The 26,154-nt window shown below is 55.4% G+C and overlaps 2 protein-coding genes across 2 annotated transcripts; both read left to right on the top strand.

Moving 5' to 3' along the window:
* The first annotated feature begins 165 nt into the window (after positions 1 to 165).
* KCNJ10 (potassium inwardly rectifying channel subfamily J member 10) lies at positions 166 to 6,651 on the top strand. Its single transcript, XM_070951560.1, is given in 2 exon segments — positions 166 to 522; positions 5,426 to 6,651. Coding segments are annotated over 2 exon segments (1,494 nt in total). The 3' UTR covers positions 6,563 to 6,651.
* Positions 6,652 to 11,690: 5,039 nt separating this feature from the next.
* Positions 11,691 to 16,126, top strand: LOC139322453 (SLAM family member 6-like). The gene is made up of 4 exons (XM_070951563.1): positions 11,691 to 11,750; positions 12,533 to 12,859; positions 13,629 to 13,895; positions 15,549 to 16,126. The coding sequence occupies exons 1-4, from the start codon at positions 11,705 to 11,707 to the stop codon at positions 15,614 to 15,616; spliced, it is 708 nt and encodes a 235-aa protein (XP_070807664.1). The 5' UTR covers positions 11,691 to 11,704; the 3' UTR covers positions 15,617 to 16,126.
* The last annotated feature ends 10,028 nt before the right edge of the window (positions 16,127 to 26,154 follow it).

The following is a 26,154-nucleotide window of genomic DNA, read 5'->3' as shown; positions in this document are numbered from 1 at the left end:
TTTCTCTACTTTCGGCAAGTCCACTCCTCCCAGGCTCTCGGGTCCCCCTCCCTGAGGGAGATGGTTGCATGGACCCGGAGGAGAACATACGTGCGTGGATGTGGGGTGTTCCAGGTGGGAAACCCAAGGGAAGCTTACCGCCCCGGGTTCTCTGTCTGGGGATAGATGGGGAGAGAGGTGTTCCCCACGCTGCTGGGCTTTCCCAAAAGTAGGAGCCCAAACAACCTCCACAGGTGCCGAAAGGAGACGTTTTGGGGCTGGTCTGGGTTTGGGGAGCCTTTTTGGAAGATGCAGGTGGCTGTGGCACAGGTGTCTGCTGAAGAAAACAGGTGGTGATTGGAGAGAGAAAGAGACCTTGGAAGAAGGCAGGAGAGAGAGGATGTTGGCAGGCAAAGAAGTCCAGGCAACTCTCTGAAGTTGGAAGGTCTTTCCTTCCACACGGACAGACGGACGGGCCCCCTCTCCTTCCTAAGCGATGCCGTGACCCTCCTGGCCTGCTCTTCCCAGCTAGAAACCCTCCAGGTGGGCCACAGTCAGAGACATTCGCTCACTCACTGCCCTGCCGATCTTTCTTAAATGTCTGCACTTCTCTTCTGATCACCAAACTTCACATTCCCAGAAAGGGTCTCTTTCCCCCATTCCTCTCCTGAAATTTCTCCCTCTTTCCCTGTCAGCATTCTGAGGCGAGGTTGAGTCCTGAGGCCACGTTCTTTTCCTTGGATAAATTTTGTGGCCTCAAGGCAGTTACCAGTAACTTCATTATTTCATTTCACTTTGCCAGGGCAGAGGTTGTGGCGGACAGAGCAGGGATGCCAAGACCAGGAGTTTCTAGGTTTCCTATATCTGAGTCTAAATGTTGGGGAGTGTTTTCTTTCCTACTAAAATGAGGTGAAGCTATTGGGGTGGGGGTTAGGTTTTGTTTTTGTGGATTTCCTGCCTGACTTGAGGGGAAACTAAGATCATTTAAACATTGTGGAAGCATTGTGGAAATGATCTCGTGGCTCGGTTGGCCCGAGCCCAGAAGCCCCCAAATCTAAGAGAGCAGCAGAGATGCCCAGCGGAGTCCAGAGCTGAGCTGAAGAGAAAGAGAGAAATGTTGCAAGCTTGGCTCTTCCTGGCCCTCCTGCAGGAGGGGAATCCAAGCCCCCCTCCCCCCACAATCACACTTGGCAAGCAGAGATTTGCAGGCGGCAAGGGCCCAGCTGTGCCCCCTGTGCTGGCAGTGAGCTGGGGGTCAGAACAGGTGAATCCCAGGGGGGTGCCATGAACACGGCCCGAGGAGCTCCGGTGGCAGGACTCCTGCCCATTGGGGTGGCCAGGAGAGGGGGGAAGGGGAACCAAGCGAGAGAAGGCCGTGGCTCCCCCTCGCATACTAACGAGCTGGCCTTCTCAAAGCACTTTTTGTCTCTTGGAAGCTCCATTCAGGCCTTCTCCTGGGGGGCAGACAATGGGGCTTCTGTCTTGCCCGCTCTTCTTACCAAACAGTCAAATGCTTTCACTCCCCCCTACACCTCCTCCCCCTCCCCACAAGCCTGGCCAGATCCTGGACAACTGAGCTTGGCGGTTTCCAATATCTGCAGCCTGCAGAGGTCCAGTGGGGGAGCCTCGGCCCACATTTCCCTCCCCTCCTGGGCAGCTGAGCATAGGTTGCCAAAGTTCCACAGGGCCAGCATGGCTGCGAGAGTGGCTGGGAAGCAAAGGGCGAGCCATTCGGATGCAAGTCCCCTCCAGAACATGGTCCAGCCCAGCCTTGACTAAGAGGTCAAGGGACGTTGGCTTGTCTTGCCCCACTTCAGCTCCTGGGGGGGGGTGTCCTCTGCCCCGGCCAGAGCCCTCGAAGCCCAAACACAAGTTTTAACAAGCTGCTGCTTGTTCTGAGTGCCACCCAGCTGCCCTGGAGGGAGAAATGTTGTGCAGCACAAGCCTTTAAAGCCACCCCAGTTTACAGTTTAACCACGTTTGCTGAAGGCAAGGAAGGAGCTGCAGCGTTGGGTCACCAGCCTTCAGAAGGCATACATTTCTGTGTGCCCCTTTCAGGAGGAGTGCCCGATTGGCCTCCTCTTCCTCAGATGCAACCAGATTGAGGAGGGGGGAGGAAGCCGCCTGAAGTCTTACGAAGGAGGCCAAGGAGCCCTCCATTTCGGCCGAGCTGAACCAGGGAGGCCTGGCACCGTTTCTTAGCTCCTTTTCTGAATCCATCTCTCTGACAATCCCGGCTGCTCCAGGCCCTTCATTTTGCAACCCAGATCTGGGGCAGCCAGAATCCCAGGCAGAAGGCAATCTTCAGGAGATAAAGGCCTGGCCAGGTTTTCTAGAGAAAAAATAGTTATATATTATGTTCTTCTTGTAAAACAGGCTGTAAACTTTTACATACTGTGCCAACCTCATTCCCGGCCTAATGAATGCAGGCCGAGGCACACGGAGTTAATGTTTAATGCCGCCGAGGTATTAACAGCAGCCACTTCTGGGGCCTTTGGAGGGACCACTTTGGGCCATTTGGGGGCCAGATTGGCAGGGGGGCAGGGAGGAGAAGTGAGAAGGAGCTGTTTTAGGCAGAAAAGAAAGGCAGCATTTCAACAGGTGTCTGGCATCTGGCAAATAGCACCCTCTGTAAAGGCTCAGATGCCCACTGAGTCCTTCTGGGAAGCCTGGGAGATTAGGACTCAAGGGGGGGCGCTGGGGGGGAGAGGAAGACCATGGAAGCTGCCACGTCCACAGATTGAAGCTGTGACTCCAGATGCACCCAAGGATCGTCCATGCTTTATGCTATGTTTAGCATGAGAAAACTTCAAAGCCAGGTTTGATCCTGGAACCACAATTGCAGTTTGCCAAGCTCCCTCCTGTCAGTCAGAGAATTTGGCTACATCCCCACAACACACATTGTTGTGTGCCTGGATGACACGTTTTTCTGGGTTGGCAAAACTTCCAGGCTTTGCTGGTGGTGCAACTGCCACAATAGCCCTCCTTTTTGTGAGAAAAACAGCCTCCCTCTCTTCACTTGAACCCAGAACCGGCTTCGTTCCCACATGCAGAGCTGACTCTGCATGCAACATGTGACTGTAGTGTGTGCAAGGGCTTTCACTTCTGCCCCACCACGTAGAAGTCAGGCAGCCAGCCGTGGGGCAGTACATTGGGGTGCTTTGGAAGAGCGCCCCCTGCTGCCCTCCCAACCTTTCTTCTTCCGGAGACCTGAAGGGAATCTGCTTCTAACAAACCTGACTGCCTCCCCCTCTGCCTGAGAGTTTAAGAAGGGACCCTCAGGTGCCACCAAGCAGAGGAAAAGACCTGACAGGGAGGGAGACAGCTGTGGCCTTGGATGGAGGCCGGGCAGAGGAAGGGGAGGCTGGCAAGGAAGCCAAGAGGAAGAGCGATGAAAGGAAGCCGGCTGAGGGGCTGGATGTAGGTTTCCCTTGGCCCGAAGGTGGGCTTTGGGTGCCAAGGTGAGGGAAGGTCTCTTGGCCCTGGGCATCGTCTCTGGCCAGCTGGCCTCTTGGAACAGCTGACCCTCCATTTGGGGGCAGCTCTTTGAAAAAAATTTTTATTTCTCATAAACATATTGTAAATGTACAGTCTCTTATCCATTGTTAATTATATATATACTCTTTACACTTTCATATTAATTCATTCTTCATCCTAAGAAAAAATTTAAATATATTCGGGGTTGCTCTTCTACCATTTCTTCTCCCTTATTTTACAACAATCCTTCTTCTCCTTCTTCTCTCTTTCCCTTCCCTCTTCTCTTCTACCCTTTTCTACTTTCTTCTTTCCTCCTCTCCTTCCTCTTCTCTCTTTCCCCTTCCTTTCCCCCACTTCTCCCTTCTTCCCCCCCTTTCTAACCTTCTCTCCTACTCCTTTTTTCCTCCCTTTCTTCCTCTCCTTTTCCCTTTCCTCTGTTCCTCCCTCTCCTTCTCCCCTCCTTTCTTACCCTCTACTCCTCTTTCCATTCTCTCTCCATTGTTGTATTTATTTTCAATTCAATATTTTCCCTATTGGTATCTGAGCAGCCCTGATTTTCTATTGATATATACTTTCTTTTCAATTGCTTTTCTATTTTATTGATTTCACTTATATCATCATAGTTGTACTTTTTTTTTTCATTTGGGGGCAGCTCTGAGGGGGGCCCTTCCCTGCTGAGAGGACAGCTACATCTTCGTTTTCAGAAGTGGGGCAGCACAAGGCACATAATAGCTGCTGAAGCCCCCACCCTCTCTGGCCAAGGGGCAGGGGGGGTCTCTGGGCCGTGGCTGCAGGAAAGGCAGAGGCACATTGGGGTCCATGCCTCCTTTCCTCCCATGGAAACAGTGGGGCTGGGGTGAGGGTCCCTGGCCAGGATGACAATTCATTCACTGGTTGTTCAAAGGCTCTTTCAAACAACTGGAAGGATGTTTTCTCTTTGCTGGGAACAGGATTAAAAGGGAGGGAGGGGAAGAGCTTGAAGAATGGACAATCACTCAATGGGCATCATATTCTCTGTGTGTGTGAGAGAGCGCGAAGGGGGGGGAGGGAGAGGGAGAGACTTGGCTTCCTTGTCGTCGTCCCCCCCCCCAATTCATTGGGCTTCACATGCAGGGAAGGAAGGAGGAGAGCTGCAGACTGGTCATCTCAGCCAGCGGAGAAGGAAGGGGGTTCATCGGCCTTGCTTGACCACAAGGCAGGAGGCCTTTAGAGCAAGGCAGGGAGGGAAGTCCCTTGGCCCCCAGCTCTTCCTTGGTCCTGGCTTAACGTGCACCCAAGTAACCTCCCTGGGGGAATTTTTGTGACACCCCACTGCATTTCAGATAAAAAGACCTCCCCTATAAGAATCCTTCCTTCCTTTCTTCCTTCCTTCCTTCCTTCCTTCCTTCCTTCCTTCCTTCCTTCCTTCCTTCCTTTCTCTCTCTCCTTTTCCCTTCCCTTCCTTGTTTAGCAAGAGGGCCACCCTAGTTCACCTCCTACTTTCCAGCTTCCTTTTAATGTGGCCATTTGATCCTGAGATTGAATCAGGGATCGTCCACACCAGCGTCTCCGCCTAGGGAACCTAAGGCAGGCCTGGATCTGATTCAAGATCAATCGCATCCTGTTTCCTTCAGCAGCCAACGGGCGACACACAGGCTAACAAACAGCAACTAACCCAGGAGCACAAACAGTGTGCTAAATAAAATGAAAGGGCTAGGAATCCATGTGACTGTGAGCCAGGGGGCTGTGGGGTGATAGAAAGAAAGGGGGTCAAGAGCCCCTCAGGGAAATCAGAAGACTGTAGAACTGTAGAAGAATGGTGGGTGGGTTGGCCAGGAGTGCCATTTCATGCTCTCTCTGCTGCCCCAGGACAGAAGTTGTGTAGATATTACTGCTCTTTTGTGGTTTATCCTGAATGCAGATGTGATTGTCCCCCTGTGTCCCTCTGGTGTGAGCAACCCCTTACCTGCCTCTCTTTCCCACTGCCCAGATGACCTCGGCCACCAAGGTGTACTACAGCCAGACCACCCAAACCGACAGCCACCCCCTGATTGGTCCGGTGCTACGGAAGAGGCGGGTCATGACCAAAGACGGGCGAAGTAATGTGCGCATGGAGCACATCGCAGACAAGCGCTTCCTGTACCTGAAGGACCTCTGGACGACCTTCATCGACATGCAGTGGCGTTACAAGCTGATCCTCTTCTCGGCCTCCTTTGCCGGCACCTGGTTCCTCTTCGGGGTTGTCTGGTACCTGGTGGCCTTGCTGCACGGGGACCTGCTGGAGTTCAACCCTCCAGCCAACCACACGCCGTGCGTCATGCAGGTCCACACGCTGACGGGGGCCTTCCTCTTCTCCCTGGAGTCCCAGACCACCATCGGCTATGGCTTCCGCTACATCAGCGAGGAATGCCCGCTGGCCATCGTCCTGCTCATCAGCCAGCTGGTCCTCACCACCATCATGGAAATCTTCATCACCGGCACCTTCCTGGCCAAGATCGCTCGGCCCAAAAAGAGGGCGGAGACCATCAAGTTCAGCCAGAACGCCGTGGTGGCTCAGCACGACGGCAGGACCTGCCTGATGATCCGGGTGGCCAACATGAGGAAGAGCCTCCTGATCGGCTGCCAAATCACAGGGAAGCTCCTTCAGACCTACCTGACCAAGGAAGGGGAGAACGTCCGGCTGAACCAGGTCAATGTGGACTTCCAAGTGGATACGTCTTCCGACAGCCCCTTCCTCATCTTGCCCCTCACCTTCTACCACGTGGTGAATGAACGCAGCCCCTTCCGGGACCTGACCCTGCGCACAGGAGAAGGCGACTTCGAGCTGGTGGTCATCCTCAGTGGCACTGTCGAGTCCACCAGCGCCACCTGCCAGGTCCGTACCTCTTACCTCCCCGAGGAGATCCTGTGGGGCTACGAGTTTACTCCGGTCATCTCTCTCTCAGCCAGCGGGAAGTATGTGGCCGACTTCAGCATGTTTGAGCAAGTGATCAAGGTGGCCCCCCCGTGCTGCCTCCACGAAACCGCGCGATTCGGTGACCCTGAGAAACTGAAGCTGGAGGAATCCTTCCGGGAGAAAGCCGAGCGGGAAAGCACTCCGCTGAGTGTGCGGATCAGCAATGTTTGAGTCTCCCTGGGGGGAACTGGTCTCTCGTAGCTTCTAGGCATCCATCGCAGCCTCCCTCCCTCCCCGGCCGGGGTGCCCCCTACTCTCCTGACAGCCTCTTCAGCTGCAGAGGGGGCAGAGGCTCCCCCAAAGAGAAGGCAGCCTTGCTTTTATTCCCCACAGAAGAGCCTCCAACAAAAGGGACTCTTCCTCCCCCCCCCCCGTGTGCTTCTATTTTTCCCCTTTTTGAAGAACAGGTGGAGTGGCGGAGGCCGGGCTCACAAGGGCAGCTGAATGCACCACCAGGGAACAGGCCTGAGAGTGACCATGGCTGAGGTCCCTTGAGTAAGGCTTCTGTGGACACAGCTCTGCTCCGGCCACGTAGGGTCATGGGATCCTGGCTCTGAACCTCCAAAAGCTTGGGATCCCCAAGCCGCAGATGGCTGGAGCCTTGAGGAGGAATTGTCAGGGTCCTGGCCTCTGCACACACACACACACACACACACACACACACACACACACACATGCACGCACACATACACACCGCATGATCACAGCTGCAGTTTTTGTGTTATTACTGTAAATCATCAAAATGCTGCACTTTTTAAGCCCAAGAAGGAAAATGAAGGCAAGGCAGCATCCCAGAGCAAGTGGGGCCTCTGAGAGCAGCAGGAAGGAAAAATAAAACCAGTAAGATGAAGGAGGAGGAGGAGGAGGAGGAGGAGGAGGAGGAGGAGGAGGAGGAGGAGGCTATCAGCTGGGAAACCCACTTCATTCCGAGCTAGTTCAGAATCAGCTGGTGGTGCCTTTTCCTCAGGCTAACATAGCGTTCCATCCTTGTCACTTTTATCCAGCCAAACCCAACCCAAGTATTTTCTTTCAAAAGGTAGGAAATTTCAGTAAATGTAGAAGGGAAACCGAGGCATGAAATGTTTCATGGACTTTGAAGCCTGTTTGCAGAGTGCCTGATCAAGGGGGAATCTGCCAGCTCCCCAAACAACGCCAGAAAAAAATCCACTCGGGAGAGAAGGAGTCACTTTGGGCGCACGCTGTTTGCAGTTGGATGCCCACTTCAGTCAGGGTCACCCTGAAATTTTGGCCCCCAAGAAGAGCCCCCCTGCCTGCCTGCCTTTGCAGTTGAGCCTGTTGGGGTCCTCCAAGGGTCTCGGAGCTGGAGGAGCGAGGCGATGCTTGGAAACCTCTGGTCTGCAGCAGCCACTGACAGTGGAATCGATCAGGCTGGGGGGCAGGTGGGTCGACCCTCCTGGCTCTGCCCCGCAGTCAAGCTGGCCTGGCCTGGATGGTTTCTGCCAGGAACAGAAGAGTCCAAATCGGTGTTTTGCACATCAAGGAAGAGGGAGAGCGTAGCTTCCTCCTGGGACACAAATGTCTATTTTGATATTTATATATGTTTATTTATATAAATGATCTATATGTTGGTACTCGTGAAAAAAACAGAAAGCAAAGAAGAAAGGAGTGAAGGAGTGACATTGCACTTTGTCAAAAACAAGTTAAAGAGCAGACACAATGCTGTCAGCACCAAAAAGGAAGTTAATCAGAGATTACCCTGCAGTCCTCATCCCTTTCTCCCACAGCTTTAAATTTTTAGCAGCTCCCGAGAGCTCCTTCCTTTCTTACCTACCTACCTACCTACCTACCTACCTACTTACTTACTTACTTACTTCCTTACTTACTTCCCTCCTTCCTTCCTTTTTTCTTTTCCTTTTTAAAGTTTGCACCCTGGACGTATGCCTAACAGATACCATTTCATAGGTAGATTGAAATGTGTGTTGACCTAAGATCCTCATTCCTGACTTGCACATGAATTTAAGCTAGAAAATTAATTGCTAGCCCTCCCCCTCAATTTCACAGAGTCCTTCGGTCTGTTTTCTTTTGAGCCCCATTGCATCCATAGGCAAATGCAAGTTGAATGCAAGACCTGAAGATTTGGAGAGACCAGCTGGATCAGTATTTGCCATTAAGCTCCATTTGGGTCTAATGGAGATCAGGCTGTGAAGTTTTGGGAGACATGAAGAGGGAGAAGGAGGTTGAATTAATTCTTCTTCCTGCCTTCCTTCTTAGCCAAGGATGTTTCAGGGTTAGGGGTCCTCCCAGTTTCCCATAGGAGGAAGGGAGGGGCCTTGTGAGAGGTTGGTCCCACCAGATTTGCAGGCCTCAAATAAAGAAAACATTTTTATTTTTTGGAAACAAAGACATTGCACAGAAGAAAAGACAAAATAGAGGAGGGGTTCCCAGTGTTTCTTCCAGATATTTGGGGGTTCAGGCATGCAGTCAGGAAAACAAGAAGGGAACTTCCTAATTTAGGAACAAAAAATTGATGCAATAGAAAAACCAGGATGGCACAATATACCTCTCCATTACGCATTTTGCGTAACATCCTGCGGGGGTGGGGGGGTGGGCTTTATGGCCCTGAGTAACAAGGCAAGCTGGGGGTTTTCACAAGAGTCACTCTAAGCCTCTCAGAAAGAGGAAGAAGCACCCAGGGTGGCAGCCTAGTTGGTGTCCTGTTGTGTCTCAGCCCGGGCGTCCACAAACACACCCAGAGGGGGTTGCAAACTTTGCTGAGAGGTGTGGGAAGCAAATAAACAAGGAGCAAAGGAAAGGTTTCCTGGTCAGAGTCCAAGCTGGCTATAACCTATGACCAGTGGTCACTTATCCAGCCCTTTTATGTTACCAGACTCTCTTAGGCCTAGCTTTGGGTGGCTGAATCAACATGAGACACACACACACCAATAAGGACAGATGTTTTGATGACTGAGTTGAAACTGCATTTAATCTGATTTCCGTTTTTAAAAACGTTTATTTTGTGCCTATTAATTATGTACTGTACTTCATAAATATGAAGGTTTTTATCCACTGAAGAAGACTTTTTGCACTAAAAGTCCAATTTTATTGGCGGGTGAAAGGGAGCTTTTTTTTCTGTTTAGAACAAAATCACTAAATAAAGACAAGTTTAAAAGTCAGGTTTTCAAATGTCTCGAAGACGTTGCTTTATTAATGGATAGTGATGTAATTAAATCAGTTTATCATTAGTCTCAAAGCAGGGCACAGACATTGCTGAAGGGGTGGGGGGTCCTTCCCAGTATTACTGTTCTGTGTCTACTTCCTAATTTTATTCAACGTAAGTCCTCGGGTGCCACACAGCAGGTGGGCAGTGGGGCGGAAGTGGGAATGGCACCTGGGTGGCTCTCTGGAGAACAATCCCGCCACGCAGAGCTCTGCTTTTTCTCAGCGGGAAAGTTTCCCACAACGACCCGCTCACACGCACGACGGCCAAGAAACAGCAGGATTTGGAGAAGCGTAGCGAACGCGTCTCGGCTGCTCCCAGACCCAAAACGGTCCCAGGAGGTCCTTCCCACCTCACCGACCTCCAGCTGGAATCGGGGGCCCTTCCCCGTTCTCGTCGTCTCTTCCCACGCGAGACTCGCTCTAGGCCGAGGGATCGGGCAGGACCAGGTGGGCTGCGGTCAGGAAGGGCTCTGTTCGCCAGCAAGGCCGGCAAAGGCGCGACGCCACCGGTGGTCCCAGCTAGAGACCCAGCAAGGCGCTTCCTAGATTAGAAGCTCCTTTCCAGAGAGGGGGCACCCTTCGACTCCCCGTGAGCTGACCCCGCTTCGGTCTCGGTTCCTTCCCTCCAGACGCGATGGAGAATTTGCTAACCCCCCCCCCCCGAGAGCGCAGTCCTGCCCTGCGCTCTCGGGGGGGGAGAGGCAGCACCCCGCGCGCCCCCTTTACAATCTGGACAAGGCTTCGCCGCCACCGGAGGGCGTCCTTTCTCGACTGGGTGGGGTGCTCCGGTCCGCCTGCCCGCCCAGCCCCGAGCCCCAACCCCGCTGCAGCCAGACCCGGCTCGAAGGAACGTAGCTGCGGAGCCTTCAGCTCGGAGGAAGACGTGGCTCCCGCGGGGCTTCGGTCCCCGACGCGCTCGGCTTCCCTGGGGCCACGCAGCTTCTGAACTCCTCTCTGCTGTCAGTTTGGGCAGGTCGCTCAGCCAGTGCCGGAGGCTCTCGGCTCAAGGCTCCGGACAGCACCTGATTGTCCACGTCCTCCCGCGGCCTTATTTGTGGCCAGTTTCCACCACTACCCGGTGTGCTCCGTTCTGGACTCACACACACACTCACACACACTTTAAATCATAAAGTTGCCTAGCAAAGCAGCCTTAGCGCCAGGGCTCAGATTCCGAAAAAGCGCCCAAAACCTGTAGAAGATTACCAGGGGCTTCCGTCAGTTATCCACAGGAAGGAAGGTTGGCGCCCATTGTGTCACAGGAAGCTTCTCTTGGCTCGGAAAGGGCCTGGGCAACCCTACCTCCCCATCAGAAGACTGGTCTACCAACCAGAGCTTGAAATACCAGCCAGGCAACAGCAACGGTCGGAGGAGCCATTGTGTTACCTAGATGCTTACTTAAAGAAGCTTCTCTATCCTGGAGAACCACCAAGCCCCCAGGCCACAGGTTGTGCCATGTTGAGACTGGAAGGAGTGCCGCTGGCTCTGGTCAGGGTTTCCAGGGGATAAGCTAGAAACTGCACAAACTGTACCAACTGAACAAACTGCACACTTTTTCCAAAAGTTAAGCTTCACTGGGGGGGGGGAGGGGCGCACATCTTTCTTCTTGGTTCTGGGGAGATTTTGAGCCCTCAAGTTGGACCCAGGGAATATTTGTTTCTTAAATTTATATGCCAGAATTATTCAGCCCAGGCATTATTTCTTTGTTTGTTTATTTATTTATTCTATTTCTATAGCCACCCAACTCTGGGCAGCTTACAATTCTAAAATTATAAAGCATTTAAAGCATTTTTTAAAAAATTGCAGCAGCTCCAGTAGCAGCAGTGACAGCGGGGCCAAGCCAGAGGGCCCTTCCCGCATTCAGAGCCCCAGGGCCCGGGACAGAGGCACATTTTTGGCTGCTGCTGAAGCTGCTTTTCTCAACATGCCAAAGGCTTCCCTTTAATTTGTCAAGTGGTGGGGCTTCTCCTCCAGCTGAAGCTTCCTTCCCTGCTCCATAAACAGAGCTGGGGCATGTGACTTGCTCTCCAGACCACCCCCAGAAACAAAGGAGTTCCTTCCGAGGGGGGTGGGAAGGAAGAGGAGACGCCCGTTTCCTTGTGACTCACTTTGCACATTTGTCTCCGAAGGGCCAACATGGACTCCTGTGTCCTCCTAGCGTTTCTGCTGTTCTGCTGGGCAGGTAAGCCACAGGAAGGGCCCAGAGAGGTGCCTCTTCTGCTGGGGATGGCTGGGACAACCGATGTCGCAGCTGGGGTTCTTCCTCCAAGGCCACTTTTCCCATGCTCAGAGGTGCTCTTCTTTGGAGCTTCCAGGCTCTAGTCGACTTTGCTTTTTGCTCAGCAAGGCAGGTTTCAAAAGTGGAGGGATCCAACCTGGGGGTCTTCTGAGAAATGGTTGTTTGTGGCTGCACCCTTCATCCTTTTAATCCTCTCTCCCCCTCCTTTGGCTTCTTCACCTGGACACAGATGGGCACGATGCCCCTCTGGGTGGGTCTCTGGCCAGCAGGAAAGCCCAATGTCCCCTTGGCACCAGGGGCCAAACAGGTCGAGGGCCACACTGGCAGCTTGCACAGAAGTCCAAGGAAATGGGAGGGGACCAAGGCATGGCAGTTTGTGGTGCTGAGCAGCAGAGGGCGCTGTTCCCTGACCAGGAGCAGGAGGACAGAAAGCGTAATGCAATATTTGGGAGTGGGGCACTGAGCACAGCTGGGAAGAGGGAAAGCAGGTGTAGACTCGGAGGAACTGGCATAAGGAGTTGGGAGAGAAGGAACTGACTGATGTTTTACAGTTGTTGGGGCAGTATTTGTTTATGCAAATTGTCCCCCCACAAAAGGACCTCAGCGGGTCTCCTGGTTGGCTGGCCCTCCTGTCCACTCCTGTCCCACACCGGGTCTCCAAGGAGGCTTTCCTGGGTGTGGGGGTGTGGGTGTCAGAATTTGCTCCTCTCTCCCTTGTGTCCCAGAAGCAGCCTCTGCACCTGACCCCCCCTTGAAGTCGATTCGTCTGGGGGATGCTGTCACGTTGCCCGTGACCGTTCCCAAGGGCCAGAGCCTCAACAACCTCCTCCTGAGGGACTCCTCGAGAGAAGAAGCCATCGCCATCTGGATGGACTCCAAAGACATCAGTGTTCTAAACATCAAATACGCTAACCGGGTGACCTTCCAGAAAGACGAGATAGCCTTCAGAATTGCCAACCTCAGCCTGGACGACGGGGGCACCTACGAAATCTCCACCAGCTTCACCTCCTCCTCCCCAAAAGTGCTCGGCAGCTTCCTGGTGGCCGTATTCAGTAAGAAATCTCCCTGCATCGTAGATGAGTAGCAATTGCACAGAATCTCCCTGCATCGTAGATGAGTAGCAATTGCATTGAGGGTCCCTCCGTTCAGGCTGTCCTGAGGAACAGGTGGAAGTGGAGAGGGTGGCACATTTTTCTAGGTCCCAGAAAGTAGGAGAAGGCAGGATTCCCAGCCGGAAATATGGGACAAATTAAAGTGATCTCCAGGAAATCAAGTCCCTTTGAGATCTACATTTGCATCCAGCCCATTTCTTGACTGTTAATACATGAAACAGAGGTATGAGGCTGTGGGGGGTGGGGGGGAGGGGCTGCCACACTACTTTCAGCTGAGCTGAACTTTAGGGGATGTTCTTAAAGACAAGCCTTTGATTGGTCTGATTTTCAGGCATCTTGGCTTAACGGGGGGGGGGGGAATCTCTCGAGCCAAATCCTCGCCCGGGTTAGTGCTTTGAACAGCAGTTTCTCTGCTCAATTGTTTTCTTCCGTGGAACTTTCAGTTCCTCAGTCACTTCTTGTGAGTTTGTGCAAGAGAGGCAGAAGTTGGTGTGACCGAATGCCTGCAAATCTGGGCCAAAAGCTGATTCATTTTGCAGCACAGCTAGAAATCTATTGTGTGTTCGAAGGAAGGATGATTCTGCTTCCCTGGAAAGGTTCAGGGGGTTAGGCTGGATGGCCTCAAGGGTCTCTTCCTGCTTTCGGATCCTAGGCCTTCTTTCCTCCTGCTGCTCCCTCTGAATTGTACCCCTCCTGTCTCTCCTGCCAGACATCACTGAAAGGATCTCCTCCTTGGGGAATGATTCCTGCTACATTTATCTGGACTGTGAAGTAGGGATGGGGTCCGGCCACAGGGTGACCTATGCCTGGAAGGACACAGAGACTGGCACCACCCTCAGCCAGTTGGCCTGGCTCACTCAGCTTGTGCACACCAACCACAAAAGGGCCTACACCTGCGCAGCCCAGACCCCCACCGCCCAGAGCACCTTCAGCTTCTTCCTCCAGCATCCTTGCATTCCCAACATGGCAAGTCCAGGTAAAAGGCAGAACCTGCCCAAGACTCTCCCCCGCCCCCCCCCAGTGGCTGAGCTGGCACCCTCAGGGCCCCTTCGACTCACCGCACCAATGTCTGCCCACAGCACAGGTGCCCCTCCTTGGCACTAGCAGTTTGGCACAGAGGCCAGCAGCTGGTATTCCTGCTCCTTGCAGGTCCTCTCCCTTGGCTGTTAGAAATGCCTGCCCACTTGAGGCTGGGATAAAGATTCAGCCCTTGGTCCAGTGGTGAAATCCAATTTTTTTTACTACTGGTTCTATGGGCGTGGCTTGGTGGGCGTGACAGGGGAAGGATACTGCAAAATCTCCATTCCCTCCCCACTCCTGGGGGAAGAATATTGCAAAATCTCCATTCCCACCCCACTTTGGGGCCAGCCAGAGGTGGTATTTGCTGGTTTTCTGAACTGCTCAAAATTTCTGCTACTGGTTCTCTAGAACCTGTCAGAACCTGCTGGATTTCACCCCTGCCTTGGTCCTTGTTTTGTGGAGGAGCCCAAATCTTGCATTCTTCAGGTGCCACTGAACAGGGCCCTCGGCAAAATCTTGGCACTTCTGCAGATCCTTAATTTTGGGGGCCTAATCAAACTAGGTGGGGCAGTTGCCAGGATGGCCCTTGGCTCTGCAAGGGAGTAAAGGAGAGCTCAAGGAAGCTCTGTGGCCCCTTTGCCTCTCTGGAGCTCACAAGGTCCAAACCATGTAAAGAATATTACAAATAAGGCAGCCCACCCAATTACCATTTTTGAGATCTAAGCAGATTTGTCAGCTGTGTTTAGAATAGTTGCACTTCTGAAGTTTGCAGAAGCAAATGTTCCCTCTTCGTTTTCGGTGTCCTCTGCATTATTCATTGGTTTCATTACTGGGTATTCAGCAATTCTTTTTGAAGTTCTTTAAGTCATTATTTGGCTAACCCTGCCACGCTGCGATGCGGGTAAACGGGGCGGGGGGACGGGGACGGGGGACGGGGGACAGGACTGGAGGAAGGAGGGCCATTTACGGGGGGGGGGAAGCCGGTCTAGATCAAGTGGGACCTCTGGAAACTTTGGAATCTAAAATACAAAATGGGCGGGGGTGGGGTGGGGAGGACTGAATGCAAAGTCGCAGGAACAAGGAAGCAAGAGCCAAAGCTAATCTTCCCTGAGCAACTTCTGGATAGGTTGCATCACAGTTCCCATCAGCCCCACTGGGAAAGGATGATGGGCAAGGCCAGGGAAGTGCCCTGCCCTATGGCCCCAAGCAAAATGAAGACCAGCTAACATAGCTAAGAGGCTCTGGGTACTGAAATGGTCTGCTACCCATTGGACACAACGGGCTTTCCTGTCCACCCGTGTGATGGAGATGCCTGACTCTGCCTCGCCAGTCCTGGGGAGGGGAGGGCGAAGTTAGTGCGTTTTTTTTCAGATTAGTGCAAATATCCAGGGATTTGCATGGATCAGCCCAGGCTATGCACTTGGCTGTCCAACTCAGGGGCAGAACCTTCTTCCTCCTCCTTCTTCTCTTTGGGGAGCCTCCTCTTTCTGCTCCCCTCACCCGGTTTCCATGGCTCAGATCAGCCTCCGCCCACTTGTGACTTTGGCTGTGGCTTTCCTTGGATGGGCTGCTCAGGTATTAATGATCCCCCTTCCCTTTCCCCCCTTAGGACCCTGGGCGTTGGGCTCTCTCCTGGTCAGAGGACTCCTGGTGACTGCTGCACTGCTGCTGCTGTGACCCAAGAAAACCCTGCTTCTCCCGCCCCCCCCCCCCGACGCTTAAATGGGGCATCCAAAAGGCCTGATGAAAGCTTATCATGGCACCAGCCCTTCCAGGTAGACCAAATCACGCAACCCTCCAGAACTCTTATTTCCTTGAGACAGGCTAGAATAAGAGCATTTTATCATTGCTTCTTACATCCCAGGGAACCAACAACTCTTCCAAGCAGGGGTTGGCTTTCCCAGGGCTTAATCAGCTTCAGCCCCCTTTGTTTATTTCATGGGTTTCGACACCCCGCAAGGCATCTCCAACCCCAGCCCACCCACAGCCTCTCTCGGGCTCCCACGTGCTGGCACAGGGAGGTCCCTGTAGTGCCAGTTCTTAAGGCTGGAGGAGCAACCTGTCCGGCAGGTGGCGGTCAGGGGCTGTCATGATTGAAAAGCAGCTTTCCTCCCTGTTTCCCAGGCGAGCGTTTGTGTTGAAGTGCTTCAGGACGGGCCGTCTGCCTGCTGTTACCCATTAAAAGACGCGGTGAAACCTTCCTGTGTGGGTCCTCTGGGGTGGGGTGGGGGTGTGTGGAGGGGTTCTGTGGAAGGGGAAGCACAGAAGAAGAGGGTCACTCCTGGTGGGGGAGGCAAGAGGAACGCACACACACCAAGAAGGGCGGGGCTTGAGCTCACCTGGCTGCCTCCCAAAGGGCAGCCCTTGATGGTTACTCCAACTCTGCTCCACTGGGGACTGCTAGATGGGGCCAATCCTGGCTCACGGTTGGCTTAGCTGAAGCTGAACCCACCGGACTCATACCTGGAGCTAAGCCCTTCAGGTGTTGCCTTGATTTTTTTTCCAAGCCACCATTGGCTGGCCTCATGCTACTCAGGAAGCTGATTGGCCAACTCTGGCCTTGGGTTCCCCCACTGATAGAGGAGGAGATGAGGAGGGGGATGGTTGGGAACAGGCCAAAGATGTAAAGCCACAGAGTATTTCGTCGAAACGCTGCTGCAGCTGGAACCCGGTCCCTCTGCTGCTTCACTCCGGTGTGGTGTCTCCTCTGGGTTGAGCAGCCATGCCAGGCACGCGTGTCCCATGGGCTGGCACGCAGGTCCCTCTCCTGAGGGGTGCACTAAGGGCAACTTCTCAGGAGAAGCCCACTCAAAGCGCAGAAGGATTTTGGGTTCACTGGAGGACCAGAAGGCCTCCGGGCATTTGCCTTGACGCCTGGAGCTGCAGCCGGTGGGTGTGATACAGGGATGTCCCTCCTTCAGCCGACCTGTGAGGCGGGGCTGCTCCCTTCGCTTCCTCAAGCTCACCATTTCTGGGGGGCAATGGACTGCCCCGGAGACAAGGTCACAGCTCTGAAATATGGCGAAGGTTGATCTGGCTACAGGATCAGCCAAGCCTTTTGACCCCTTCAGCAGCAGATACTTCAGGGGCTGAAAGCAAGGGACCACCAGGTCCCCCCCTTCCGCCCCAGTGATTTTCACTCCGCCTTAAGCAAGCAGGGCTGCTTTCCACGCAGGAACAACACCCCCCCACCCCCCGGCTGTGCTGTGCTTGCATTCTCAGTAAGACCGTGGTGCCCGGGAGATGCCATGTGAGCCCCAGCAGAGGTGCCAATGCCAGGCTTTCCAATCCATGAGGCGAGAGCGTTGGGATCAGCAAGGAGCCCAGTGAGGGCACCAGGCAGGCGGTTGTCACTCCTCGTATTTATGGTCCTGAATCAGAGGGGAAGCTGTAATTCAACATATCATCAAGCATCCCTTAGTTTATAATAATTGAATTATTTACTGGCGACCCTGCTAAATGCTGAATGGTATAAATTATTGAGTGACAGATCTGCCACAAAGTTCCCATAAATAAGTAATCCTGTGCCGTCTTAATGTTCTCACTAAATAACTCACTCGGGCTTCTGTCTAAATGCCCTCTTGGGAATATTACTCACACGGCTGGCTGGTGAATCGGGCCAGGCCTCCAGCGCTTCCCTCTGAGCATCCCCTCTCCTTGAGGGTCCTTCGCTCTCCCTCCCCCAGTGCTTGGGAATGAGTGGGGGGCTGCCCGCAAACCCCTCCTGGTGAAAAAGCCTGCTCAAGGGGAGGGGCGGATATCAAACACCACAAGCAGGAGATTCCAGAGAAACCCAGCAGCCTTGAAAGTCCAGCCCACCTTCTGGGGAGCAGCCTCTGCACACGGTGAAGGAGCTGGGGATGGCAGTGGGGCAGTCAGGGCCTCCTAGGTGATGCACCTCCAGAGGTGATTTCAGATAGACTGCTCCTGTGCATGGAGGCATCAGCCGTAGTTCCTCAGCCCTGTCATTCACAGATGGAGGGCCCTGGCCACTTTTCCTCAGGGGAACAGGTTTGCCCTATCTCTACCCAGCCGCTGCCCCTCTGCCACCCCCTGAGGTCCTGCATTTGTTGTGCCAGGAGGATAAAAATGTACTTTCCCCTTTTCCCAACATTAATGAAAGCTGCAGCAAGCAGAGGATGCGTAAATAGAGGCACCTGTATAATCGCAACATTACACACACACACACACACAGAGAGAGAGAGAGAGAGAGAGAGAATCTCATAAAGCTAAGAGGAATTCCCAAGTGGTTTTATGCCCGCCTGTATTTCACCCGCTGAGCGACGTTGGGCAGGTGAGCCAGGAGGAAAGACTGAAGACATTGAATCCAGATGCCAGCCCCTCCTCCTCCGGTCCTGCCAGGGAAGGCTGCCGAGGGTCATTTGGATAGAGGACAGAGGCAAACGGCAGCTGCCCCACAACAATAAAGGCCAGGCTAAGTGGGGAAGTGTGAGCTGTCCCTGTGGGCCACTGTCCCCGCCTTCCTGAAAGGCAACGGGGACCCTCTTGCCCACAACCCTGCCTGTTTTCTTGAAAAGTACTTCTCTGCCATGCCCAGGGAGGCTGCCTTCACCATCTGGACTCCTGGCAGACTCAGCCCTGCCCAAAACTTGCCAAGGAGGCACTGTGTGAATAAGTGGGTCGCCTTTCCCAGCTTCTCTTTGCCTCCTCTGAGAGGAAGGGCTGCTGCAAAGAGCAAGATGGGGCAGAGCCCGCCCCCCCCGCTCTCTGTTTGTCTGGGTTCTGCTCCCCTCCACAGTCACAAAAAATCCCTTTGCCAAATTGTGCCAAGGAGGCCAATTCCAGATGAAAGGGGCAAAGCATCTGGAGTGCCCAGGGGCCTGGCAGCCGCCACACACAGGATGGTTATGGGATGAGCAGAGACCTTAAGGAGAGAGAGCGCGAGGAGCTGAACGTGGCTGTTGCTCCAAGAGGCTGCTAATGAGCCAAGAGCACATGGCTGCTTTGAAACGGGTTTCTGCAGGCTGCGTGGAGATATGAAGCATAGGAGAAACACCATTATGAGTCTTATTATGATGGTCGCAGAATAGGTGGGGGACTGAGGGTCTCACTCTGTTTAGACTTTCCAGCTCCTGATAGCCATGGGGAAATTATTACTCTGGTGGGTGTTGTTTAGATAAATAAAGCTGACAGATCAGAAGAGGCTGACAAAGAAAAAATCAGTATAAACAAGGCACGTGAGAGGCTGAAGCTACGCGGGATTACCCTCAGGTGCCCCTTCCCAGCCAAGTGGCAGGAGGTTCTACTGGAGGCTCCTTTCACACTGCTAAAGCGTGCTGGGGCATTAAATGCCTCTTAGTAATGGCTGCTAGTCTGAGCGCAAGGAGACTCTCCAGTTCCTCAAACTCAGCTTCGCTGTTTCTTTGCCACTTGCTAAACTCACATCTAGCTTGTTCCAGCTATTGGGTGCAAAAACCTCCGTGCACCCCAGATCCGAGGACCTGGAAACAGCCCATGCTGAGAGGGGTTCAAGTGTGGAAGCCATCCTCTCTGGATTCAGCTGCAGCCACAGCAGCTGAGCCTCCAGCTCCCCCGCATAGAGCGACATGTGCACAGGGCCAGGTGCCCCCACCTCCCTTGCTCAGCCGCCACTGGTTCCTGCTCACCTCTGAATGGATCCAGAGCTACAGCTAATTGTCTGAAAACAACACGGAGGCTGCCTCCAGGCCCTCTGGAAGTGCAACCAAGAGGAAAGATGGGGAGACCCAAAGTGAACACCTGTGTTTGTGCAAATTAGTGCTCTGGTGTGATCCCCAGCCACAGCCGTGTTTTGCCTTGCAAGCAGGTGTACTATGGACTGCTGCGCTTTTGCAGAAACCTGGCAGGCAGCTGAGTCCATCTGTTGACAAGGTGAGGGGGCAGGTCTGCTGGAGGGTGGGCTCTGCTGTCTCTTGCCCCTCTCCCCACCAGCTGGGGCCATCACGCACCATTCCGGAGCACCTCTAGGCCTGAGGGGACGGCAGGCATCAGCAAGAACCTCAGACAAGGGTGCCTTTGGGGAAGCCCAGAGACACTGTTAATGGATTAATTAATTAAAAAGTTAATTACAGCGAGAGGCTGGCTATAGCATGCAAGTGCTGAGGCCGGCTGGAACGTGCCAGCTTTTCCTTCAGATGTCTCACACTGAGCCTCAGCTTCCCTTTTGGTATCTCAGCTCTTGAAGGAGCTCCGTTCAAGCATGCAGGCCAAGTTCAACCCTAGTTATTCTGGGGTGCAGGAGCCTCGAGACCAGGGTCCGACCCCGCGAGGGAGAGCAGTCTTTTTGAGGGCTTGTGGCCACCGGAGGGCGCCAGGGAGCTTCCGAAAAGCGCTTTCCAACTTTGCAGGGAGCAAAAGAATGTGGGAGAAGTTTTTGCACGGATCACAGACGGTGGGTCCAAAGGGGACGGATGCGCGGGGGGGGGAGTTACGCTTCTCCTTGTCGCTTCCACACCTCTCGCTCGATGCTGAGGGAGAGGCGGGTGTTGTATTGCCACGGAGGCCCAATTCAGCCCTGGCCGAAGCAACTTTGAAAGGCTTCTGGGGGCTGACCAAGGGAGCAGGGGGGAGCCCTTTGGAGCCCCCGGCGGGGACGCGACCAGTTCTGGCCTCGAAGGCCAGAAGGGAGGAGCGCCGGCCAGGGCCCGCAGCCGATCTCCTCCTGGGGAGGCGCTGTGTCCTGTCAGAGCCTTCTAGGCAGCCACAGAGCGAGTTGGGGCGGGGGTGTCCAGATCCTCGGCCTGCTTCCCCACCCCGTTAGCTCGGAGAGCCCACCACAGCCCCGAACCCCGTTTCTCCGGTTAGGGCCGAAGCCTGCTTGGGTCAACCAGCAGGAAGCCCCTGGCTGTACTTCGTGTGGATGGATCCCTTCAAAGGACATTCTAAGCCCGTAGGACGGAAGGCTCGGCTCGGGCCGTCTACTTTGCAGAGCTGCTCGAAGCGCACTGAGTTGACACAGGTCCGACCTCCGGATGTTGAGGGTTCCCCGGCCCATCAGCCGCCGGCTCATCATGCCATCCCGTTAGGCTTCCGAATCAGCCGCGGCAGCAGCTTCCAGCCGGCCGAAACGGTGGGTCGCAGATCAGCCACGCAAACCCGGGCTGGTCCGTGCCGCGGGAGAGGCACTCTGCGCATGTTCAGAAACATCCTGCTATCCTGCAGGTGCGAGGTGGGAGAGGGATGTCGGCGGGCGCAGGATGGGGGAGCCGAAGCCAGCGCCAGCGCCAGCGCAGCCTCTCCCAGGAAGTTGCGGCTTTTGCCTCTGTGCAGCCCCGCCGGGAGGTAAGGGGCGGCCGAGCCCGGGGGGGACCGTGCCCGGGAAGGGGTGCGCATCCGGGACAAGCCCGGCAAAGCCGGGAAGCTTCTCTGGGTCTTACGATTTGCTTGGGCTCCTGCGGTGGCGTGAACCCACCCAACGAGGGTGTTGTATAAACGGAGAGCTGCCTACAATCTGCCCCCCCCCGAATCCTCGCAAGGGGAGACTCTTTGGCCACGGCGGGAGGGGCGCCCCTCGTCAAGCTGGGGAAGGCCGGAGTCTCGGGATCACGTCTGTCTGCCTGCCAGCCGGGGGCTGCGCTGGAAGCGGCGGGAGAGTGTCCCTCTCCCCGCTGCGGCCGCCCTGCCCACTCGCGAGTTCCGACCCGAGCATTGGGCAGCCCCGGACTCCCATCCCCATCCCTCAGGGCGCGCGGGCAGCGTGGCTGGCGGCGCAGCGGCATCCCCCAGTCTCCGGACCTCCCTGCGCCCGGCTGGGCCAATCCGGCGCGCGCTCGCTCCCCGGCGACGGTCCCTTCCTCGCTCCTTCCCCCCGCCCGCCCGCCTCCTCCTCCTCCCCCTCCCGCCACCCCAGAGGTTCCTCTCCCGCCTCCTTTCTCCTCCTCCTCCTCCCCTTCGCTGGAAGGAGCAGCGGCGAAGACGGCGCGGGGCGCGCGGGGGTAGCAGGAGGCCCCGAGCGGGCGGGCGGGCGAGCGAGCGAGCGCCGAAGCCAGCCCCGCCGCGCCGGGAGCGATGCTGCCGTTGCTGGCCGTCTTGTGCGTCTTCTCCGGAGTCGAGGCCGCCTTCGCGCAAGGTAAGCAGCGCCCCGACGGCCGCCCGGAGCCTCTCCCGCCGGCCCTGCCGAGAGAGGGCGCGCGGCTCGGAGCGCAGCGCTGGTGGGGCCGGAGGAGCGTCTTCGGGGCGGGAGAGGCGGCGTCCCAGCGCCCGCCCCGTGGCTCCGCTTCGCCTCTCGGGCCGGGCAGGGATGGCTCGCTCGCCGGCCGAGGCTTCGTGGCGCGGGACAAAGCCTGGGGAGCAACAGCCCGCTGCGGAGTTTGCCGGGCCGGGCTGCGCCAGGTTGTCTTTGAAGTAGCGGCGTCGGCGCGGGTCGGGTCCCCGCTAGCGGTGGCCAGAAGTCGGAGCTCGCCACCCCCCCGCAGGCGTTCCGCCGAGCCTCGGGCTTGGGAGGCGGGCGGGCGCGATTGCCTCGCTGCCTTATTCTCTCCACGGGGGGCGGGGGCCTCAAAAGTTGTTCGCATTTGGCCCGCGAGCCCGTCGGCTCCGGACGGCGGGGCGGGAAAGAGAGGCGCCTCGGTGGGAGCCGGGCCTGGGGGCGAAGGAAGGGGGCAGCTTTTCGCAAGAAGCGAGAGGGAGCTGTAATGGAAAAGCGGCTCGCTGTCCGCTCACTCCTCCCTCGGGTGGCCTCGCCTCGCTTCCTTTCGACGTCCTGCGTGGAGTTGAAATTAAGAGGGGGGGATGCAGGAGGGGGGGGCTCCTCCATCCCCGGACCAACCAGAGGAGGCGTACAGGAAGAGTCCCCAGGGCAGGCGAGGTCGGGGGGCTCTTCTGCCAAGCGACGGCGGGTGTCCGTGCTTGGCGCCCGGATCGGGGCGCGTGCTGGTGGGGCGCTCGGCGGATGGCGAGTATGTTTGGGAGGGGGAGTCCGGTGGGTTCGCGCCGCGCGGGCTCCTCTCTCTGCAGGTGGGGCCGGGCCCCGCGATGCTGCTTTAGGCAGAGCCCCCAAGAGGGACCGGGTGGCTCACTACAGAGGGGGCGTCGTCGAGCAAAGGGGGGAAGATTGTTCCCGGCCCCTCGACCCGCTGGCATCCTTGTTTTGCATATGGCGCCCACCCCGGGGCAGGCATGGAGGGGAGAGCCCGGCCTTCGGCGTTTGTGGAGGGCGGGGCTGCCGGAGGAGGCGGAGGCCGGGCAGAATCCGAGCGAGGTGGCTGTGCTGGGGAGGGCTGGGGGTGGGGGGGGCGGTTTGAAGCCTGACGTAATTCTCCCTTTCCCATCTCCTGTGCCATAAACAGCTAGCGTTACTAATAGTTATAAAATGTTGTGTGTGTGTGTGTTTAATTGGCTTGCTTCTCAGTCACAACTGGGCTCCTTCAGGCAGCTTGTCCACAAAGGGGTGGGGAGGGAGCAGCTTCCAAGGATCTACCTGGAAGGGGCAATTCCAGTGCATTTTTCAGCATTCCTGAGATGTTGGACAGAAATGTTGGTAGCAGAGAAAAAGAGTCTTCCTTGAATGATTTTATGGAATTTTGTTTTTTGTTTCTTTTTAAAGCCATGAGGACTAGAGACTTATACAAAGGGTTTCCATGAAGATCCTGATTTCTGGGGAAGAAAATGCTTGAGAGCATCTGGAGGTGCGTCAGAGCAAAGGCCCAACCCAGTGCCTCCAGAGTGGACGGGGGGACTTGGAAAAGATCTTGGGGGGGGGCTCGCTGCCATGGATGGAGCAAGGAGGCAAGAGCAGATGCTCTGCTTAAACCCGGCCTGGACAGCAACGCTGGTCCCTGTTCAGTGGATCTCCCACATTCAGAGGCACTCTACCACGAGAGATGGCAGAGGGCACCTGGGTGTTTCCCAAGCTTGTGTGTGGGTGTGTATATCGCCATCTTCCCAAATTGTGTATCTTTTTAAAGAAAAAAGCCCATTCACCCTTTTGGAGAGGAATGTGGGAGGGGGGGGTGGCATGGAGGGGAGGGATTAAACTGTTGATGTGGATGGCAGAAGCTGACCGCCCTCTTGGCCCCTTGTGGGGTGGCAGGATCTGGAGTTGAAGAGCGCAGCTGGGGCAGCCCCTCCCCTCAGGGCCCCATTCCATCAATCCAGGCAGGAGGGCTTCTGTTGGGATTCTGAGGAAACAGACCTTTTTGAAGGGGGGAGGGGACCCTAGAGGGCAGCATTCCTGGGGGGGAGGGGCAGGCTGTCCTTGGAGATGCAAGGGGATATGGGGCTAATGGGAAAGAGGGCCTGTGAAGGGGGCTCTGACCCTCCCCCCCACTGATGGACTTTCTTTTGGCATTCCAGACATCTGCTGGGATGGGTGCTCTGGCTGAGGACAATGGGGGTTATAGTCAGCATGTCTGCAAAGGCCCAGGCTGGGGAAGGGAATGAGGGAAGAGGATCTGGACCCCCTTGTGCTCCCCCTCCCCCATCAAAGGACATGCAGGCACTTAATTAGAAAGAGGGGGGGCGTGCTGACATCCCCTCCTTGGAATGGGGGAGGTGTGCTGCTTTGCCTGCCGCTGGCTGAGCTCCATCACTCCTCATTTTTCACAAAATAATTTTCTGTATTTTATCTAAATGAAAGTCATTTGTCTTCCCCTCCACCCTCTTTCAATCATCCGGCAGGGGTCTTTCCATGATGGCATGTCACAAATTGAAATATTCATTCATTTTCAAAGCCATTCTGCGGGTGGGTTATTTTTCATCTCCTTTTCAAGCGGAAAAAGGGGCGAATCTAAAAGGGAAAAGATTAAGGCTCATTGTCAGGGGAGGGAAGGAGAGAAGGCGCTCCCATTGGCCACTCTGGCTGGGATTCATGGGACTTGTTGTCTGGCCCAGCATGGCACTTCCAGGTTCAGGTTCACTCTGCCTTCAAACCCCCTCGGTCTCTTGCCTCCTGGCCCTGCTCGTGAGGTCCTCCATCTGATTTCCCATCAGGGGAGGCGGGGTGGGGTGTAAGATGGTCTCCTGGCCTAACTTGGCAAGCTGCCGTCTCCAGTGAAGGGAAGAACTGGGCAAAGTCTACAACCACAGGGGCAGTCTATCATAGTTTCTGGAAATAGGCAAAGGAGAAGGGGCTGAGTTGTGCTAGATCCAGGCCCAGTTCTAGGCCATAGCATCTTCTCCACCCTGGGGATGATGGGAAGTGAGGAGAATGGCAACGAGGTAGCTCAGGAGGTAAGGGGAACCCCTCCTTCCTGGGTTCTGGCCCTTGTGGTCGTCCCCAAAAGGCCTGGCCAGCCAACCCCAGTGCCCACTTGAGAGCTGCTCTCTGCCAGCCCCATGTCTTTCTCTACCTTTGCAGGGCCCCAACAGTCTGTCCTTTGAGGCAACTCTGCAGGCAGGTGGTCTCCTTGCAGCCCCCCCCTGCTTCTGTGGGGGAGGGGAGGGAGCTTGGGCAGAATTCCTCCTAGGGGGAGGGAGCTGAGCCCCTGCCCTTCCCTGTTCTAAAGGCCACTTAAGGAAATTGGGAGGTCTGTGCTAAGCCAAAGTTCCCTTGAAGATTCAAGAGCTTTAAATCCTCATTGTATGGCCAGAATAGGGGGGCGGGGCTGTCTTTGCCAAATGCATATCTTCTTCCACTCTTTTGAGGTCAGAGGTGAGGAGGGGGGGCTACAAGCATTCTTTTCTGAAGTGAAGGAGAAAGTGGCCTTTGCAGATCATTTGTGGGGTCTGGCTGGGACCAGCTGGCCTCCTCCTCCCACAGGGAACGGGTTCAGCCGCAGCATGGAGGCCTTGTGAGGCACCAAGCAGACTCAGAGGCCCCACCATCGCCAATCTCGGTGAGTGAGTTCCCCCTCCTGGGGAAGACTTTGCAAGCCTGTCTCAAAGATGTCCTCTGGGGCGTGGCCTCTTGGCTCCGAGAGGGGGTCCCTGATGCAGGGATGCCCACTTGGTTGTCTCCCCTCCCTGGCATCCAGCCCTGCCCTTTTCCTGCTGTGACCCTCAGCTGCTGGGCTGCCCTTCCTGGCATTTGGCTTCTGGTCGTGGTCTCCCCTGCTTTTAAGGGGGGGGTCTTGACCCTATTACCGGGACAATTACCGTCTACCTCTGGAACAAGCAAGGGGAAGGGAGGGCCCGCTGCTGCTGGGGCTAGGGTGCCTTCTTGGAGGAAGTCTGGCCCTCCCTCCCTCCTTCCTTCCCTGCTGGTTCCTTCCCTGGCAATGGCTACCAGGGGATTAGAGCTAACTCTTCCTAAAGATTCCCCTAATTGCTTGGTTTAG

The sequence above is a fragment of the Pituophis catenifer genome, unplaced genomic scaffold (assembly GCF_029215685.1).
Source record: "Pituophis catenifer annectens isolate HBS135680 unplaced genomic scaffold, rPitCat1.0.hap2 SCAF_10, whole genome shotgun sequence".
Classification (NCBI taxonomy): Eukaryota; Metazoa; Chordata; class Lepidosauria; order Squamata; family Colubridae; genus Pituophis; species Pituophis catenifer.
This window is presented reverse-complemented; position numbering and strand designations above follow the sequence as displayed.

Bases quoted from the DNA above. Each gene is read 5' to 3' on its own strand.
- LOC139322453 (XM_070951563.1), top strand. From the start codon at position 11,705: ATGGACTCCTGTGTCCTCCTAGCGTTTCTGCTGTTCTGCTGGGCAG. The intron at 12,860-13,628 runs GTAAGAAATCTC...CTCTCCTGCCAG, and splicing joins CTTCCTGGTGGCCGTATTCA to ACATCACTGAAAGGATCTCC. The intron at 13,896-15,548 runs GTAAAAGGCAGA...TTCCCCCCTTAG, and splicing joins TCCCAACATGGCAAGTCCAG to GACCCTGGGCGTTGGGCTCT.